The sequence below is a fragment of the Oncorhynchus gorbuscha genome, linkage group LG10, assembly GCF_021184085.1.
Source record: "Oncorhynchus gorbuscha isolate QuinsamMale2020 ecotype Even-year linkage group LG10, OgorEven_v1.0, whole genome shotgun sequence".
Taxonomy (NCBI): domain Eukaryota; kingdom Metazoa; phylum Chordata; class Actinopteri; order Salmoniformes; family Salmonidae; genus Oncorhynchus; species Oncorhynchus gorbuscha.
The window spans coordinates 89,541,723-89,560,277 of NC_060182.1; the positions used below are offsets into that span (position 1 = coordinate 89,541,723).

Consider the following 18,555-nt stretch of genomic DNA (forward strand, 5'->3'; position numbering starts at 1 on the left):
ACTGTAACTCAGTAAAATCTTTTAAATTGTTCCATGTTGTGTTTATATTTTTGTTCGTTGTATATACTGGACAACTGGGAAGAGTGTCCTTCTAGCTAGGGAACTAGATTCAGCTGCGGGATGATTTTTCTCGGAGTGGGTGGTCGGGGCCGGGAATATAATTATAATATTTTTTACTCTGCAAATTGACCACAACTAAACCCAAAAAGAGATTGTATTAACATTTTTAAAACAGCTCATGCCTCGATTCCGATTTTTTTTTTAACACGCAAGATTTTGTTCTGTTCTGAGATGAAGTTTTTACTAGTTTCTATCACTCCCTATTCCTACCACCAGATGTATGACATGTATGTGCTGCTGTGCTGCCAGGTCAACGCAGCCCTCACCAGCCAGCTGTTCTCCCAGCTCTTCCACTCCACCAGCGCCTGGCTCTATGCACACTCACAAGACCATATATTCACACAAGCTTGCCACACTCTCACACAAAACCCCCACCTACTCACACTACATACAGAGCATTCAGAAAGTATTCAGACACCTTGACCTTTTCCACATTTTGTTACATTACAGCCTTAATCTAAAATGGATTCAATGTTTTTTCCCCCTCATCAATCTACACACAATGTCCCATAATGACAAAACAAAAACAGGTTTAGACATTTTTGCAAATGTATCACAAATAAAAAAACTGAAAAATCACATTTACATAAGTATTCAGACCCTTTACTCAGTACTTTGTTGAAGCACCTTTGGCAGCGATTACAGCCTAGAGTCTTCTTGGGTATGACACAACAAGCTTGCCACAATTGTATTTGGGGGGTTTATCCCATTATTCTCTGCAGATCTTCTCAAGCTCTGTCCAGTTGGATGGGGAGCATCGCTGCACAGCTATTTTCAGGTCTCTCCAGAGATGTTTGATCATGTTCAAGTCCGGGCTCTGGCTGCACTACTCAAGGACATTCAGAGACTTGTCCCGAAGCCACTCCTGCACTGTCTTGGCTGTGTGCTTAGGGTCGTGGTCCTGTTGGAAGGTGAACCTTCAACCCAGTCTGAGGTCCTGAGTGCTCTGGATCAGGTTTTCATCAAGCATCTCTCAGTACTTTGCTCCATTCATCTTTCCCTCATTCCTAACTAGTCTCTCAGTCCCTGCCTCTGAAAAACATCCCGACAGCATGATGCTGCCACCAGCATGCTTCACCATAGGGATGGTGCCAGGTTTTCTCCAGGCGTGATGCTTGGCATTCAGGACAAAGAGTTCCATTTTGGTTTCTCTTGTTTCTCATGGTCAGCATCCTTTAGCTAACTCCAGGCGGGCCATCATGTGCCTTTTACTGAGGAGTGGCTTCCGTCTGGTCACTCTCCCATAAAGACCTGATTGGTGGAGTGCTGCAGAGTTGGTTGTCCTTCTGGAAGGTTCTCCCATCTCCACAGAGGAACTTTGGAGCTCTATCTGAGTGACCATCGGGTTCTTGATCACCTTCCTGACCAAGGCCCTTCTCCCCCGATTGCTCAGCTCTAGGAAGAGTCTTGGTGGTTCCAAACTTCTTCCGTTTAAGAATGATGGAGGCCACTGTGTTCTTGGGGACCTTCAATCCTACAGAAATTTTTTGGTACCCTTCCCCAGACACAATTCTGTCTCGGAGCTCTACAGACAATTCCTTCGACCTCATGGCTTATGGCGTATAAGGCCTCATGGCGTATAAGGCCGTAACGTAACAAAATGTGGAAAAAGGAAGGGGTCTGAGTACTTTCCCAATGCACTGTACATGCATGTTTCATTTGATTAGATTTGACTGTTACTTGTCTTGGCTTATTTGTGTTTTTTAATTATATTATATTAATCGATTTATTGCCTCCTGTTGTTTTTATCTTGCTTATTTTATTGGACTGTGAAGGTCATGACATAACATCAGATACATTATAAAGCAATCAGAAGGATTTACAATGGCTTATTCATGGGAGTTATTGTAAAGAGTAACCAAATAAAAAACAGGTTTGCTCAAATACCGCTCATGTCTTCCTATATACCACGAACCCTGCGCTCCAGGGTGTGATGGACAGGGTGGTGTCTGCAGCAGGGGCCAGTGCTGATGAGGTGGTGCATAGTGAAGGGCGGGATCTCCAGCGGGAGGAGGGGCCAGATCTCCACCTCCCCTTCCTGCTCTCTGAGGAGGGCTATGACACGGTCAGAGGCATCCCACAGGGCTTCAGAGGGTTCCAAGAGCCTATCTTTAATGTACTACTTAAGTAGTTTCTTGGGGTATCTGTACTTTACTATTTATATATTTTTTAAACGTTTTACTTTTACTTCACTACATTCCGAAAGAAAATTATGTACTTTTTACTCCATTCGTTTTTCATGACACCCAAAAGTAGTCATTACATTTTGAATGCTTAACAGCAGGAAAATGGTCAAATTCACAGGCTTATCACTGAGAACATCCCTGGTTATCCCTACTGCCTCTGATCTGGCAGACTCACGAAACACAGATACTTTGTTTGCAAATTATGTCTGATTGTTGCAGTGTAAATTATCTGTAAATTAACAAAAACTAAAAAAAGTGTACAGTTTGGTTAATATAAGCAATGTGAAAGAATTTTAGAGTTTTACTTTTAAAACTTGAGTATATTTTTGCAATTGTATTTATAATATATAATAATAATAATAATAATATAATAATAATATAATATAATAATAATAACAATAATAATAATAATAACAATATATGCCATTGAGCAGACGCTTTTATCAAAAGCGACTTACAGTCATGTGTGCATACATTCTACGTATGGGTGGTCCCGGGGATTGAACCCACTACCCTGGCATTACAAGCGCCATGCTCTACCAACTGAGCTACAGAAGTATTTAAAAGCAACTACTTTTAGACTTTTACTCAAGTAGTATTTTACTGGGTGACTTTCACTTTTACTTGAATAATTTTCAATTAAGGTATCTTTACTTTTACTCAAGTATGACAATTGGGTACTTTTTCCACCACTGTAAAAGAGAATATGATTATGTTTGCATTCACTTGTCATTAAGGTTTTCTGAACTCGGTAGGCTATAAAACAGTGAATTACTTTAAAAACTGGTGTAAAACATCTGCATTGTTTGTCGGCTTTATTCAGGATGGAAAAAGTAAACATCCTAAGTAAAATGCATGATATACAAGTCAAACCAAATCAAATTTTATTTGTCACATACACATGGTTAGCAGATGTTAATGCGAATGTAGCGAAATGCTTGTGCTTCTAGTTCCGACAATGCAGTGATAACCAACAAGTAATCTAAGTAACAATTCCAAAACTACTGTCTTATACACAGTGTAAGGGGATAAAGAATATGTACATAAGGATATATGAATGAGTGATGGTACAGAGCAGCATACAGTAGATGGTATCGAGTACAGTATATACATATGAGATGAGTATGTAGACAAAGTAAACAAAGTGGCATAGTTAAAGTGGCTAGTGATACATGTATTACATAAGGATGCAGTCGATGATGTAGAGTACAGTATATACGTATGTATATGAGATGAATAATGTAAGGTAAGTAACATTATATAAGGTAGCATTGTTTAAAGTGGCTAGTGATATATTTACATCATTTCCCATCAATTCCCATTATTAAAGTGGCTGGAGTTGGCAGCAGCCACTCAATGTTAGTGGTGGCTGTTTAACAGTCTGATGGCCTTGAGATAGAAGCTGTTTTTCAGTCTCTCGGTCCCAGCTTTGATGCACCTGTACTGACCTCGCCTTCTGGATGATAGCGGGGTGAACAGGCAGTGGTTCGGGTGGTTGATGTCCTTGATGATCTTTATGGCCTTCCTGTAACATCGGGTGGTGTAGCTGTCCTGGAGGGCAGGTAGTTTGCCCCCGGTGATGCGTTGTCACAGAACAACGCACTGTACAGCATGTATTGTGTGTTGTGCCTGTGTATAGTTATCTAAAATGTTCTCTCTCCCTGAATTACAATCTCTCACCCCCAATCTGGATTATCTTCTTCAACAGAGCAAACCATTTCTCTACCTCGAACCAAAACGGGTCCCTCATATGGGGAAAGAAGTCTTTTAGAACCCTTTTTCTGAGTGTTTTCAAAAGCAAATGATATAGTTCTGTATCCGTTTTTAGCTTTATATCTCATTGTGATCTTTTCTGTTTCTTTCAATTATTAGACACTGAGAACTTGACTATCTGAAGTATTTATCCTGTCTTATCCGGTGTCCTGTGTGAATTTAAGTATGCTCTCTCTCTCTCTCTCTCTCTTTCTCTCTCTCGGAGGACCTGAGCCCTAGGACCATGCCTCAGGACTACCTGGCCTGATGACTCCTTGCTGTCCCCAGTCCACCTGGCCGTGCTGCTGCTCCAGTTTACACTGTTCTGCCAGTGGCTATGGAACCCTGACCTGTTCACCGGACGTGCTACCTGTCCCAGACATGCTGTTTTCAACTCTCTAGAGACAGCAGGAGCGGTAGAGATACTCTGAATGATCGGCTATGAAAAGCTAACTGACATTTACTCCTGTTGCACCCTCGACAACCACTGTGATTATTATTATTTGACCCTGCTGGTCATCTATATAAGAAGGGCTTTATAAATAAATTTGATTTGACTATACCACTGAACAAACCCTTGAACAGAGGAATGTGGGTCAGCATCATGGCAGCAAAGGTACAAATTCTTTAGTTCATCCATTCATGCAACAATCACTGACAATAATCCATATTTTTCCCCATCTACAGGGAGCAGGATAAAACAACCTTGGGATTTACATTGTCTATCAAGGGAGGACCAGCAGAAATGGTTAGAAAACTACACTGAGTGTACAAACCATCAGGAACACCTTCCTAATATTGAGTTGCACCCCCTTTTGCTCTCAAAACAGCCTCAATTTGCATGGACTCTACAAGGTGTTGAAAGTGTTCCACATGGATGCTGGCCCATGTTGACTCCAAAGCTTCCCACAGTTATGTCAAGTTGGCTGGATGTCCTTTTGGTGGTGGACGAATCTTGATAACAAGGGAAACTGTTGAGTGTGAAAAAAAATCCCAGCATCATTACAGTTCTTGACACAAACCGTTGCGCCTGTTGTGACTCAACAGGTTGCCAAGCCGAGGGCAGCATACCATGGTTTGGCTTACCTGCTTGATGAACCACTTTCGGTAAACAACTAGATACAAGTAGAATAACTTCAGTAGCAACTATAGGTACAAGCAGAAAAATAATAAAAGGCAATATTTCTATTGCATTTGCATTTTTCCCTGTAATGTCCCTCAACAAAGGTTGAATGATCTAAGACCAAAGACAATTTGTATTTTCGATTCAGCTAATTGCATTTCATGGACTCCCATCATTCAGTAGTCGTTTTCCACCACGAAAAATGGTAGAGGAATAGCACACCTTGTAACTGGTGACATTTTCATGGATCTCTACGGGCTCCTAGATGATCTGGATCTAACCAACTGGTTTATGATTCCCTCAGCATTGGATGGTAGTGGCCCTGCTAAGCCCAACGGTAAGACCCTGATCCTGTATGAGGGTTTGGAACAGAGCCCTGGGGGGGTAATAAGGGGTAATTACCTTCACCATGGAGGGAACAGAACACAGAGAGAACAGGCCCTGCTGAAGAACAGACAGCTGTAATGCTCCAGCCCCAACATGATTAGTGAGTCTAACAATAGTGTTGTTATTGAAAATTGACTAACAATTAATTTAATGGGATAATTGCAATCTTATCATGGGTCGCATGTGAGGTAAATATAATATTCATGGCCTGTATATCTGTATAGATAACCTACAATTGATCTTCTCAATAACAGGTGTGGGTTGCAGAGTCCAGGAGGACATCAGAGGTGATGCAGCCCCTGAGAATCGCACATTCAAGGAGCACCAACGTCTCTTATCCCTCAGATCAAATGACTCCACCAAAGTCAAAGCCTTGTAAGGAGGATCCGGAGAAGACGGGCTCAACATTCGATCAAGGCTTATCAATCAAGGCTCAACACTTTAAAAGCATAAAGATATTTTGATTATCTAATTGACCTCCAACATGATTGGCACTACTTTTATTGATCTCACATCATTTCTGTATTTTGGGCTGTCTTCTTTTAGAAATCTGTGGAGAAAATTGCTGCCCCACATCTAAGCCCAGGACATACCTGTGCTGCCAGTGCCAGAACAACAACTATCAGGTCTTCAGATCTGCCAATCTGCCAGAAGCTGTTAAATCAGCCAAGCTGAAGAAGCAAGAGCAGCATCTCCTGCTTGTTCAGAGTGAGCGGTCTGTCTACCAGAAGATGGTTGCTGACAGTAAGACCACCTGTCAAGACCTGCAGTTGTCTCAGGGGGCCCTACTGAACCAGCAAGCAAAGACATCAGGATACATTACAGCTTTGATTTTACTCAACAAGAAACATTTCCTCCTTTATACTGATTAAGGACATAGATGGATAAATAGATATACAGTACAATAAAAAATAAAATAAAAATATTAATATATATATATATATTTGTGAGGCAGACAAATACATTTCACTAAACTGTGTAAAGACAGATTGACAGGGGTGAGACAATTAATTGTAATTTATCTTAATGTTCTTTTGTTGTTTGCAGGTACACTATCCTTCTGACCCTATGCAGCCAGCTCTCATCTACTTTTTAACTTCTCGCAAGTGTGTCTTGTTTGCAGTACCAGAACTTCAGGTGATTAGAATTTTCATTGCATTGTATGAGGTTATTCTTCTTATCTAAACTTGGGAGGTGAATTGATGTTGTCAAAGAGGTTTTTGTTATTTCCTGTTTTACACCTTCGTGCTCTGGAGCCTGGTGGTATTGTCACCAAGGAGCATTCTGACTCAGTCGGGACCAGGTTTCAGCTGCTGCACAACGCTGAAATCCTTCCTCGCATAGATGGTCTACCTGTACAAGCACCACCTGGACTGGACACAGCTAGACAAACGTATCTTTTTGAGAAGATCAGGGAGTTTTGCAATGAAGAGGCTATGGGCATTTACATGCCCTGCACCAAAGTCAAGGACAGGACAGGAACAGGCTCTCCGAATATAGATTGTCTTATTCATGTGTGGTTTGGACAGACCACTCATCAGCACTATCTGCATTGCCTCACCACTCATCAGCACTATCTGCATTGCCTCACCACTTATCAACACTATCTGCATTGCCTCACCACTCATCAGCACTATCTGCATTGCCTCACCACTCATCAGCACTATCTGCATTGCCTCACCACTTTACCCGATTGTATGCATACAACTACCTCGTCTATCACTACTGTTATTGTTCGTGTACATACTGTATGAGTTTATATTTGCACTATTTCTGATACTACACATGTGACCCTTTGGCTGTACAGTTTACACCTTCTGTAGAGACCCATCCACATAGCAACATATTGATATATAAAATGAATATTGATGTGTGTGGTCGTAACATGACTTTGTGACATACCACACAGACTCACTAAACACAAATGCTTTGTTTGTAAATTATATCCGAGTGTTGGAGTGTGTCCCTGGCTATCCGTCAATAAAACATTAAAATAGGGCCATCTGGTTTAATCAATCTGACTTCTACTTTTGACACTTAACGGCCCAAAGATGTTAATGTACTTTTGAGACATAAGTATTTTTTTAAATTAAAAAGCAAATACTTTTAGACTTTTACTCAAGTAGTATTTTACTGTGTGACTTTAACTTCAGTCATTTTCTATTAAGTCATCTTTACATCTGGACACTTTGTTTACCTGGACTCTTTCCTTATTGTAGGCTACTACCACTTTAAGTCTTAATCTTTACTACACCACTCACTGTTCAGTGCATGACTGCACATGTGAATCCTTAAAAAGAGATGGGTGGGGCTGGCTTAAGAGTGTGTGAACAAGGCTGAATGTGTATCGACAATATAGACAAAGTAGAGCTCTCCAGTAGGTACCAAAACATTCAAAGGCCATTTTCTCAAAAGTGAGTTTTACAAGTATATCAACTTTCAAAGCAGAATTACTTATCCATTGTTCCTCAAAAATGCAGTGTATGATATGCCATGTTGTAGCTCTGAGTCTCTACTTTTTATCCAATGTAAAACAACCAATTTCAAATGTTGCTACAGAATACCGAATCCAGGTGGTGAGTCAAAAATGCTTATTGCATGAGTCTGTTGTTTAATTTAACTCAAATCAAAACTTAGGTACATTATTAATGGATTTTTGAAATAAATTAAATGGTTATTTTTAGCAAATTTACAACAGCAATCAAACGTGTTTTATAAAGCCCATTTTACATCAGTAGTTGTCACAAAGTGCATTATAGATACCCAGCCTAAAACCCCAAAGAGTGAGCAATGCAGAGGCACAGCGGTCATGGTACACATTATAGATGTACCGTATACTTCCCATACAATTCAGGACACCTTCCCAGAGTTAAAAACAGACACAGTAGCAGCTTTAAAGAAGAAATGCAGCTACAATATATAAAATGTGTCCCCCCTTTTTAAATTTGTCCACTTCAATTAGTCAAGTTATAGATGTGTACAGTACAGGTATACAAGTTGATTTCCCCTTTAAAATGATTTAAACGTAAAATATTTAAACAAAAACAGTTATTTAATGCGCTGGTAAAACTGCACCACTGCTTTCTCCTGGTCGTGTGTCTCAATAGAGCCGTGACGTAATCTTCTGATCTCACTGATGGCGTCGATGCCTGAGATCTGCCTGGTCTTCACCAGATAGCAGGCCAACATGGTGCCTGTCCTCCCGTGGCCATGCATACAGTGAACAGCTACACCCTACAGCAGAGAGAAATACATGTGGTTGACTTACATAGATAAAGATACAGAAGGATGTGTGTTAATGTACATCAATGGTTGACAATAATTAAACTGTGTACATTTTGACTGTGACCACTGTGAACTCAGTGGGCAATGTTTGTTTGGTTTCGTGTGTCAAAACAGAAGTAAGGAGGTCCTCTGATGTAGTAGCTGAATAATGGGTAACTGAACACTTCTTAAACTGAACCCTTACCTCGCCTTTAGCATTCGATTCCTCCACAATAGACAGAAACCTCTGAATTTGTTCTGGAGTTGGTGGGGTGAAGTCTATTATCTTGATGTGGTGTAGTTTCACTCCTGGGACCGTATCACAGTTGGGAGGTTTTTTCTCACACAAGCAGACCAGGTGTTGAATGCCATTGTCCAGAAGGTATTGGTAGTGGGCAGTCATTCGAGGGAGAGCCAGTCCTGCCAACTTTTTAGGTTCGACCCAGGAGAAATTAGGGGGTGGACTACAGGCCATGGCAAAGTCAATCTGAAATTTTGTGAAATGTAGAGATTGTTTTACCATTCAATAATCTCATATTCACAGCCAGTCACAATGTGCATTCAGATGCCCATAAACCCATTGCTGTGTTGACGTTACAACGGTGAAACAGTTTGGCCTCACTTGTATAGTATTTAGGAAAGATGACTGCAATCTGGCCGAGTTGAATTGTACTCCACTGGGAGACCGCATGATACTCGAACAAGGTTTATTATAAACATGCGGTTGGTATAACTAGTTAACTAAAAGATTTCCCCTTTCATCTGTGACTTTGACACTTTCAACCCACTCAAAAGCAGCTAGTTAGTAGTAGGATGTCATAAGGTGAACGCACCAATTTGTAAGTCGCTCTGGATAAGAGCGTCTGCTAAATGACTTAAATGTAAATGTAGTAGCTACTAGTTGAGTTAGCTAAATAAATCCATAAGCGTCCATGACAAACGGTGGGCGTCAACTCTGTGTACCAAAAAAACAGATAATAAACTAACATTTTCTATATTGACAAAAATCCAAATGTAATATCAAGTTTGCTTACTAGCCATCTTTACGTAAAGTTTATAAAATAGGTTGCTAGCTAGCATGCTACTGGCACCTGTCAATTCATTCATGCATTTACTTACATTCAGTATTGTTTTCTGAAGAAAGCCGTGTATAAAAACGTCAGATCTGGCGTGAAAAGGTTTCGTAGCTAGCTAAACGACTAAAGTCAGGGTGTGGTGGGTGATGTCCCGTTAAACAACATAGAACACCGTCTTTAGAACGATGACGACAGAGATGTGTAAAGGGCAGTGAACAATAATTTATACATACACTAGACAATGTTATGGGGGCACTGTTTTGAGGCCAAGGCACCTCCATCTTGGCACTCCTCACCGTGGTAAAAATGTTTTTTTGGGGTAGTTACTGTACAGAAATGCATTTATAATGTCTACATTTGTTTTTGACACGTTTATTATATTACACACACCTTAATGCATTATTATTATCTGAACGAAACATACAAATACAATCTTAAAAGAATGATAAAAAAAAGGTACTGTAATGACCCTGGGTTTATAAACGCGGAAATCGACTCTGCCGCGGGAGCATGCTTTTGCGGCACAGTCGATAGCGCGCCGGACCTCGGGCTAGAATAGGTCGAGGGTTCGAGACTGTTTCATTACATTGGTGTAAACCACCCGGGTCGTTACAGTACTAATGTTACTGTCAACACCAAAAATACTTAAATGCATGTAATTTTGTGCTTGAAACATTTAATTGAAATACTGTATAATTCCATAAATTCCGAGAGGACTGCTTCTTCTGAGGAGTGTCAATATGGCGTCATCAGTGGCTTTAAAGCCTCCCATTGGCCAAGACATAGCATCAACAATCTAGGGTTTATATACATCATTGGTTGGGACCTTTTGTAGTTAGGGGGGCATTTTAGCGAACTCTAACCCCTTTCCTAAACTTAAAATAAGTCTCCTAACCCCTCGCGGTAATTTTTCTAACCTGCTGCGTAAATTCTTCTAACCTGCTTTGAAAAGTCACTTCTGGTCATAGATGTACTCCTTGTAGTCAGAACTTGTTTTATAGCTCCTTATTCTGTGATGACATGCGTTGCCAAAGTCGCGGCGGAAGCCATTGGTTTTTAATTGGACCGTTGCGGCAGAGAGATTGCAGTAAGGGTCTGGAGCTGGCCTCCAACTGCCACCTTAGCGGCATCATACAGGTCCCAGTGTCCCATTTCTAACTAAGCATAGTCACTTTAATAACTCTACCGACATATACATATTACCTCAATGACCTCGACTAACCGGTGGCCCCGCACATTGACTCTGTACTGGTACCCCCTGTATATAGCCTCGCTATTGTTATTTTACTGCTGCTCTTTAATTATTTGATACTTTTATTTATTTTATTTTTTTGGGAGTATTTTTCTTAAAACTTAATTGTCGGTTAAGGGCTTGAAAGTAAGCATTCACTGTAAGATATTCGGCGCATGTGACAAATGACATTTGATTTGATTGAACAAAACCTTTGTGTGAAGACGTCAAAATGACGTCTTTTTATGATGTCTTATTCTGGTCGCAAACTGGTTGAAAAAAAGTAATTTTTTAACGTCTTTTTGTGACCGCCATACGACGAGTTGGTCATAATTGTGAGCTCTATCTGACCTGCTGGTCATAATTCTGACCAATATATTATGTGCTATATTATGTTGCCTACAGGTTATAGTTAAGACCTCATCATAACCTGGTAACGACCACCTGACTACAGCGTATTACCTACAGTAAAAAGTATTGCAGAGGATAAAGTTGATTATTGAAAATATGGTTCATTACATTTCTATCTGTTTCCATAGTCACCAATTAAAGTTTAAATCTGCTAAATCATCTTACATTTAAAACAGATAGCAAAACAAAAACAATAACAAGCAATAGCAAAACAAAATCTTCATCACATTTTTTTTGCACATCTGCATACAGTAATTGATTCGTAATTCACCCATAGAGTGAGCGACACAGAGTATATAAAGGCCCATTGTTTTATTTTATTAATGAACAATATGAGTGGTATGATAGGGTAGATCCTCAACAAGGACCTCTGAGGACAGAAGACAATCTGGAGCGTAGTGGCCCTCTTGAAGGGATTCAAAATAAAAAATAAATTAAATAAAGAATATAGGACAAAACACACATCAAGACAAGAGAGTCAACACAACACTACATAAAGAGACACCTAAGACAACAACATAGCATGGCAGCAACACATGACAACACAGCATGGTAGCAACACAACATGACAACAACATGGTAGCATCACAACATGGCAGCAGCACAAAACATGGTACAAACATTATCGGGCACAGACAACAGCACAAAGGGCAAGAAGGTAGAGACAACAATATTTCATGCAGAGCAGCCACAACTGTCAGTAAGTGTCCATGATTGTGTCTTTTAATGAAAAGATTGAGATAAAACTGTCCAGTTTGAGTGTTTGTTGCAGTTCTATGCAATTGAGTTGATTGTCTTCTCAGGAAATCTGTCTTATTTACATTGGTACAAAAGATGAAGAACATACGCACATCTAGGTACTTTCCACAGGTGCTGGAGTTGTAGGCAAACTCATGGAAAACAGAAAGGAAAACGCTGCACACTGCCACTCATGCTAACAGGTGATTTATTATATATTCTAATTTCCTAGGCATTTCTTTGTTCACGCTTTGTCTTATAAGTTAACCTTATGATCCATATGACTAGAATTATGCTTTGTTAATGTCAGTATAAAGCTTTATGCTTTGTATGTGAACCCATTCAGTTTACAAAGCAATTTTATTTTATTTCACCTTTATTTAACCAGGTAGGCAAGTTGAGAACAAGTTCTCATTTACAATTGCGACCTGGCCAAGATAAAGCAAAGCAGTTCGACAGATACAACGACACAGAGTTACACATGGAGTAAAACAAACATACAGTCAATAATACAGTATAAACAAGTCTATATACAATGTGTGCAAATTAGGTGAGAAGGGAGGTAAAGGCAAAAAAGGCCATGGTGGCAAAGTAAATACAATATAGCAAGTAAAACACTGGAATGGTAGTTTTGCAATGGAAGAATGTGCAAAGTAGAAATAAAAATAATGGGGTGCAAAGGAGCAAAATAAATAAATAAATTAAATACAGTTGGGAAAGAGGTAGTTGTTTGGGCTAAATTATAGGTGGGCTATGTACAGGTGCAGTAATCTGTGAGCTGCTCTGACAGTTGGTGCTTAAAGCTAGTGAGGGAGATAAGTGTTTCCAGTTTCAGAGATTTTTGTAGTTCGTTCCAGTCATTGGCAGCAGAGAACTGGAAGGAGAGGCGGCCAAAGAAAGAATTGGTTTTGGGGGTGACTAGAGATATACCTGCTGGAGCGTGTGCTACAGGTGGGAGATGCTATGGTGACCAGCGAGCTGAGATAAGGGGGGACTTTACCTAGCAGGGTCTTGTAGATGACATGGAGGTGCCAGTGGGTTTGGCGACGAGTATGAAGCGAGGGCCAGCCAACGAGAGCGTACAGGTCGCAATGGTGGGTAGTATATGGGGCTTTGGTGACAAAACGGATTGCACTGTGATAGACTGCATCCAATTTTTTGAGTAGGGTATTGGAGGCTATTTTGTAAATGACATCGCCAAAGTCGAGTATTGGTAGGATGGTCAGTTTTACAAGGGTATGTTTGGCAGCATGAGTGAAGGATGCTTTGTTGCGAAATAAGCCAATTCTAGATTTAACTTTGGATTGGAGCTGTTTGATATGGGTCTGGAAGGAGAGTTTACAGTCTAACCAGACACCTAAGTATTTGTAGTTGTCCACGTCTTCTAAGTCAGAGCCGGCCAGAGTAGTGATGTTGGACAGGCGGGTAGGTGCAGGTAGCGATCGGTTGAAGAGCATGCATTTAGTTTTACTTGTATTTAAGAGCAATTGGAGGCCACGGAAGGAGAGTTGTATGGCATTGAAGCTTGCCTGGAGGGTTGTTAACAGTGTCCAAAGAAGGGCCAGAAGTATACAGAATGGTGTCGTCTGCGTAGAGGTGGATCAGAGACTCACCAGCAGCAAGAGCGACCTCATTGATGTATACAGAGAAGAGAGTCGGTCCAAGAATTGAACCCTGTGGCACCCCCATAGAGACTGCCAGAGGTCCGGACAGCAGACCCTCCGATTTGACACACTGAACTCTATCAGAGAAGTAGTTGGTGAACCAGACGAGGCAATCATTTGAGAAACCAAGGCTGTCGAGTCTGCCGATGAGGATGTGGTGATTGACAGAGTCGAAAGCCTTGGCCAGATCAATGAATACGGCTGCACAGTAATGTTTCTTATCGATGGCGGTTAAGATATCGTTTAGGACCTTGAGTGTGACTGAGGTGCACCCATGACCAGCTCTCAAGCCAGATTGCATAGCAGAGAAGGTATGGTGAGATTCAAAATGGTCGGTAATCTGTTTGTTGACTTGGCTTTCGAAGACCTTGGAAAGGCATGGTAGGATAGATATAGGTCTGTTTGTTAAATTAAATACACCTGTATTTAGAATTCCATTTTCAGACATTTCTTCATGGCCTATTACTGTAACTCAACCAGTGTTCTATTACTGTAACTATATTGTTCTATCACTGTAAATCAACCATAGTGTTATATTACTGTAACTCAACCAGTGTTCTATTACTGTAACCATAGTGTTCTATTACTGTAACCATAGTGTTCTATTACTGTACCTCAACCAGTGTTCTATTACTGTAACTATAGTGTTCTATTACTGTAACTATAGTGTTCTATTACTCTAACCATAGTGTTCTATTACTGTAACTATAGGATTATATTACTCTAACCAGTGTTCTATTACTGTAACCATAGTGTTATATTACTGTAACTCAACCAGTGTTCTATTACTGTAACCATAGTGTTCTATTACTGTAACCATAGTGTTCTATTACTGTACCTCAACCATAGTGTTCTATTACTGTAACTATAGTGTTCTATTACTGTAACTATAGTGTTCTATTACTCTAACCATAGTGTTCTATTACTGTAACTATAGGATTATATTACTCTAACCAGTGTTCTATTACTGTAACCATAGTGTTCTATGACTAACTCAACCATAGTGTTCTATTACTGTAACTCAACCAGTGTTTTATTAATGTAACCATAGTGTTCTATTACTGTAACTATAGTGTTCTATTACTGTAACCATAGTGTTCTATTACTGTAACTATAGTGTTCTATTAATGTAACCATAGTGTTATATTACTGTAACTATAGTGTTCTATTCCTGTAACTATAGTGTTCCATTACTGTAACTATAGTGTTCCATTACTGTAACCATAGTGTTCTATTACTGTAACTATAGTGTTCTATTACTGTAACCATAGTGCTCTATGACTAATATAATATATATGCCATTTATGACTGTAACCATAGTGTTCTATTACTGTAACTATAGTGTTCTATGACTGTAACTAAACCATAGTGTTCTATTACTGTAACCATAGTGCTCTATGACTGTAACCATAGTGTTCTATTACTGTAACTATAGTGTTCTATTACTGTAACCATAGTGCTCTATTACTGTAACTATAGTGTTCTATTACTGTAACCATAGTGCTCTATGACTGTAACCATAGTGTTCTATTACTGTAACTATAGTGCTCTATGACTGTAACCATAGTGTTCTATTACTGTAACTATAGTGTTCTATTACTGTAACCATAGTGCTCTATGACTGTAACCATAGTGTTCTATTACTGTAACTATAGTGTTCTATGACTGTAACTAAACCATAGTGTTCTATTACTGTAACCATAGTGCTCTATGACTGTAACCATAGTGTTCTATTACTGTAACTATAGTGTTCTATTACTGTAACCATAGTGTTCTATTACTGTAACCATAGTGTTCTATTACTGTAACTATAGTGCTCTATGACTGTAACCATAGTGTTCTATTACTGTAACTATAGTGTTCTATTACTGTAACCATAGTGTTCTATTACTGTAACCATAGTGTTCTATTACTGTAACTATAGTGCTCTATGACTGTAACCATAGTGTTCTATTACTGTAACCATAGTGTTCTATTACTGTAACCATAGTGTTCTATTACTGTAACTATAGTGCTCTATGACTGTAACCATAGTGTTCTATTACTGTAACCATAGTGTTCTATTACTGTAACCATAGTGTTCTATTACTGTAACTATAGTGCTCTATGACTGTAACCATAGTGTTCTATTACTGTAACTATAGTGCTCTATGACTGTAACCATAGTGTTCTATTACTGTAACCATAGTGTTCTATGACTGTAACCATAGTGTTCTATTACTGTAACTATAGTGTTCTATTACTGTAACCATAGTGTTCTATTACTGTAACCATAGTGTTCTATTACTGTAACTATAGTGCTCTATGACTGTAACCATAGTGTTCTATTACTGTAACTATAGTGTTCTATTACTGTAACTATAGTGCTCTATGACTGTAACCATAGTGTTCTATTACTGTAACTATAGTGTTCTATTACTGTAACTATAGTGCTCTATGACTGTAACCATAGTGTTCTATTACTGTAACTATAGTGTTCTATGACTGTAACTAAACCATAGTGTTCTATTACTGTAACCATAGTGCTCTATGACTGTAACTATAGTGTTCTATTACTGTAACCATAGTGCTCTATGACTGTAACCATAGTGTTCTATTACTGTAACTATAGTGCTCTATGACTGTAACCATAGTGTTCTATTACTGTAACTATAGTGTTCTATTACTGTAACCATAGTGCTCTATGACTGTAACCATAGTGTTCTATTACTGTAACTATAGTGTTCTATGACTGTAACTAAACCATAGTGTTCTATTACTGTAACCATAGTGCTCTATGACTGTAACCATAGTGTTCTATTACTGTAACTATAGTGTTCTATTACTGTAACCATAGTGTTCTATTACTGTAACCATAGTGTTCTATTACTGTAACTATAGTGCTCTATGACTGTAACCATAGTGTTCTATTACTGTAACTATAGTGTTCTATTACTGTAACCATAGTGTTCTATTACTGTAACCATAGTGTTCTATTACTGTAACTATAGTGCTCTATGACTGTAACCATAGTGTTCTATTACTGTAACTATAGTGTTCTATTACTGTAACTATAGTGCTCTATGACTGTAACCATAGTGTTCTATTACTGTAACTATAGTGTTCTATTACTGTAACTATAGTGCTCTATGACTGTAACCATAGTGTTCTATTACTGTAACTATAGTGTTCTATTACTGTAACTATAGTGCTCTATGACTGTAACCATAGTGTTCTATTACTGTAACCATAGTGCTCTATGACTGTAACCATAGTGTTCTATTACTGTAACCATAGTGTTCTATTACTGTAACTATAGTGTTCTATGACTGTAACCATAGTGTTCTATTACTGTAACCATAGTGCTCTATGACTGTAACCATAGTGTTCTATTACTGTAACCATAGTGTTCTATTACTGTAACTATAGTGTTCTATGACTGTAACCATAGTGTTCTATTACTGTAACCATAGTGCTCTATGACTGTAACCATAGTGTTCTATTACTGTAACCATAGTGTTCTATTACTGTAACTAAACCATAGTGTTCTATTCACTGCCAGTCCCAATGTGAATTCAGATGCCCCCCTCTGGCCTCGTTGATGTATAGGATTTTGGCCAGATTACTGAGCCTAAACCTAAATTAGTAGACCTGCACTCCACTGGGAGAGAGCATGATACTTGGACAAAGAGTAACAAACGGTTGGTATAACTGGCAAGCTAAAGGTTTCGTCTTTCATGTGTGACTTGGACTTCAACCCACTCAAAAGCAGCTAAAGTTAGTTAGTAGCTAACGTTACTACTTAGCTAGTTAGCTTATAAAGAGCATATATAGCTAGTTATCTCTGCTAATAATGGGACTAGCTAGCTAAAGAAATCCCCACAGTAAACGGCCATGCCAAAAAGTTGGCGTCCCTCGGTGAATAAAAAACAGGATAAACTAGATAACTATATTGCCAAAAGACCAAATGTAACAACAGAACATTTGCTCGATATCTTTCAAGTGAAGTTTATTAGGTAGGTTGCCAGCTAGTTAGTAACGTATACTAACCACTGTTAATTGAATTAATTCAAGAAATATACACTTACAATAAGTACATTTCTCGAGAAATGTATAAAAAAAACGTCAAATTAACGTTTTAGCTGTAACTACCTAAACGGCTAAAGTTGAGCGTAGGTGATGTCTTGTTAAACAGGGTAACGTTATAATAATGTTAAACACCAAAGTACACAAACCCTACTGGTGCTTCCTTCTTCTGCCTTCTCTTGCACCACGACGTCAAAGATTTGTGTCGCTCCTTGTGCCGCGTTCAAGTGCTCGTCGGAACTAGGAAACTCGGATATTTTCGGGTTTCTAAATCGTTGAATGCAACACGTGAGTAACTTCAACCAGTTAGCAAGTACAATAAATATATATATTCTGAACAAATCCTGCCACTGTAATAAAACCAATAACCATATATATTAGTTCTGATTTGAACGAGGTTAACGCCATTTCTTTCTAGGTTAAAATGATATACATTTGCAATTAATCTTATGTCAGGATGGCCGAGCGGTCTAAGGCGCTGCGTTCAGGTCGCAGTCTCCCCTGGAGGCGTGGGTTCGAATCCCACTTCTGACAAGTA

The 18,555-nt window shown here is 39.1% G+C and overlaps 2 protein-coding genes and 1 non-coding gene across 3 annotated transcripts in view; 2 read left to right on the top strand and 1 right to left on the bottom strand.

The window, feature by feature from the left end:
* Window positions 1–6,632, top strand: part of oct2 (organic cation transporter 2) — a 30,122-nt gene extending 23,490 nt beyond the window's left edge. The window contains 6 exon segments of the mRNA XM_046367726.1: window positions 2,048–2,236; window positions 5,106–5,133; window positions 5,447–5,518; window positions 5,823–5,897; window positions 6,115–6,312; window positions 6,616–6,632. Coding sequence (XP_046223682.1) covers window positions 2,048–2,236; window positions 5,106–5,133; window positions 5,447–5,518; window positions 5,823–5,897; window positions 6,115–6,312; window positions 6,616–6,632 — 579 coding nt within the window.
* Window positions 6,633–8,145: 1,513 nt separating this feature from the next.
* On the bottom strand, window positions 8,146–10,101 carry dusp23b (dual specificity phosphatase 23b). Its single transcript, XM_046364651.1, has 4 exons — window positions 10,009–10,101; window positions 9,952–9,975; window positions 9,038–9,319; window positions 8,146–8,802 (listed from the first exon to the last, which is right to left on the bottom strand). The coding sequence occupies exons 3-4, from the start codon at window positions 9,305–9,307 to the stop codon at window positions 8,617–8,619; spliced, it is 456 nt and encodes a 151-aa protein (XP_046220607.1). The 5' UTR covers window positions 9,308–9,319; window positions 9,952–9,975; window positions 10,009–10,101; the 3' UTR covers window positions 8,146–8,616.
* An 8,367-nt stretch (window positions 10,102–18,468) lies between these two features.
* On the top strand, window positions 18,469–18,551 carry trnal-cag. Its single transcript has one exon. It is a non-coding gene; the product is annotated as a tRNA-Leu (tRNA).
* Window positions 18,552–18,555: the final 4 nt, after the last annotated feature.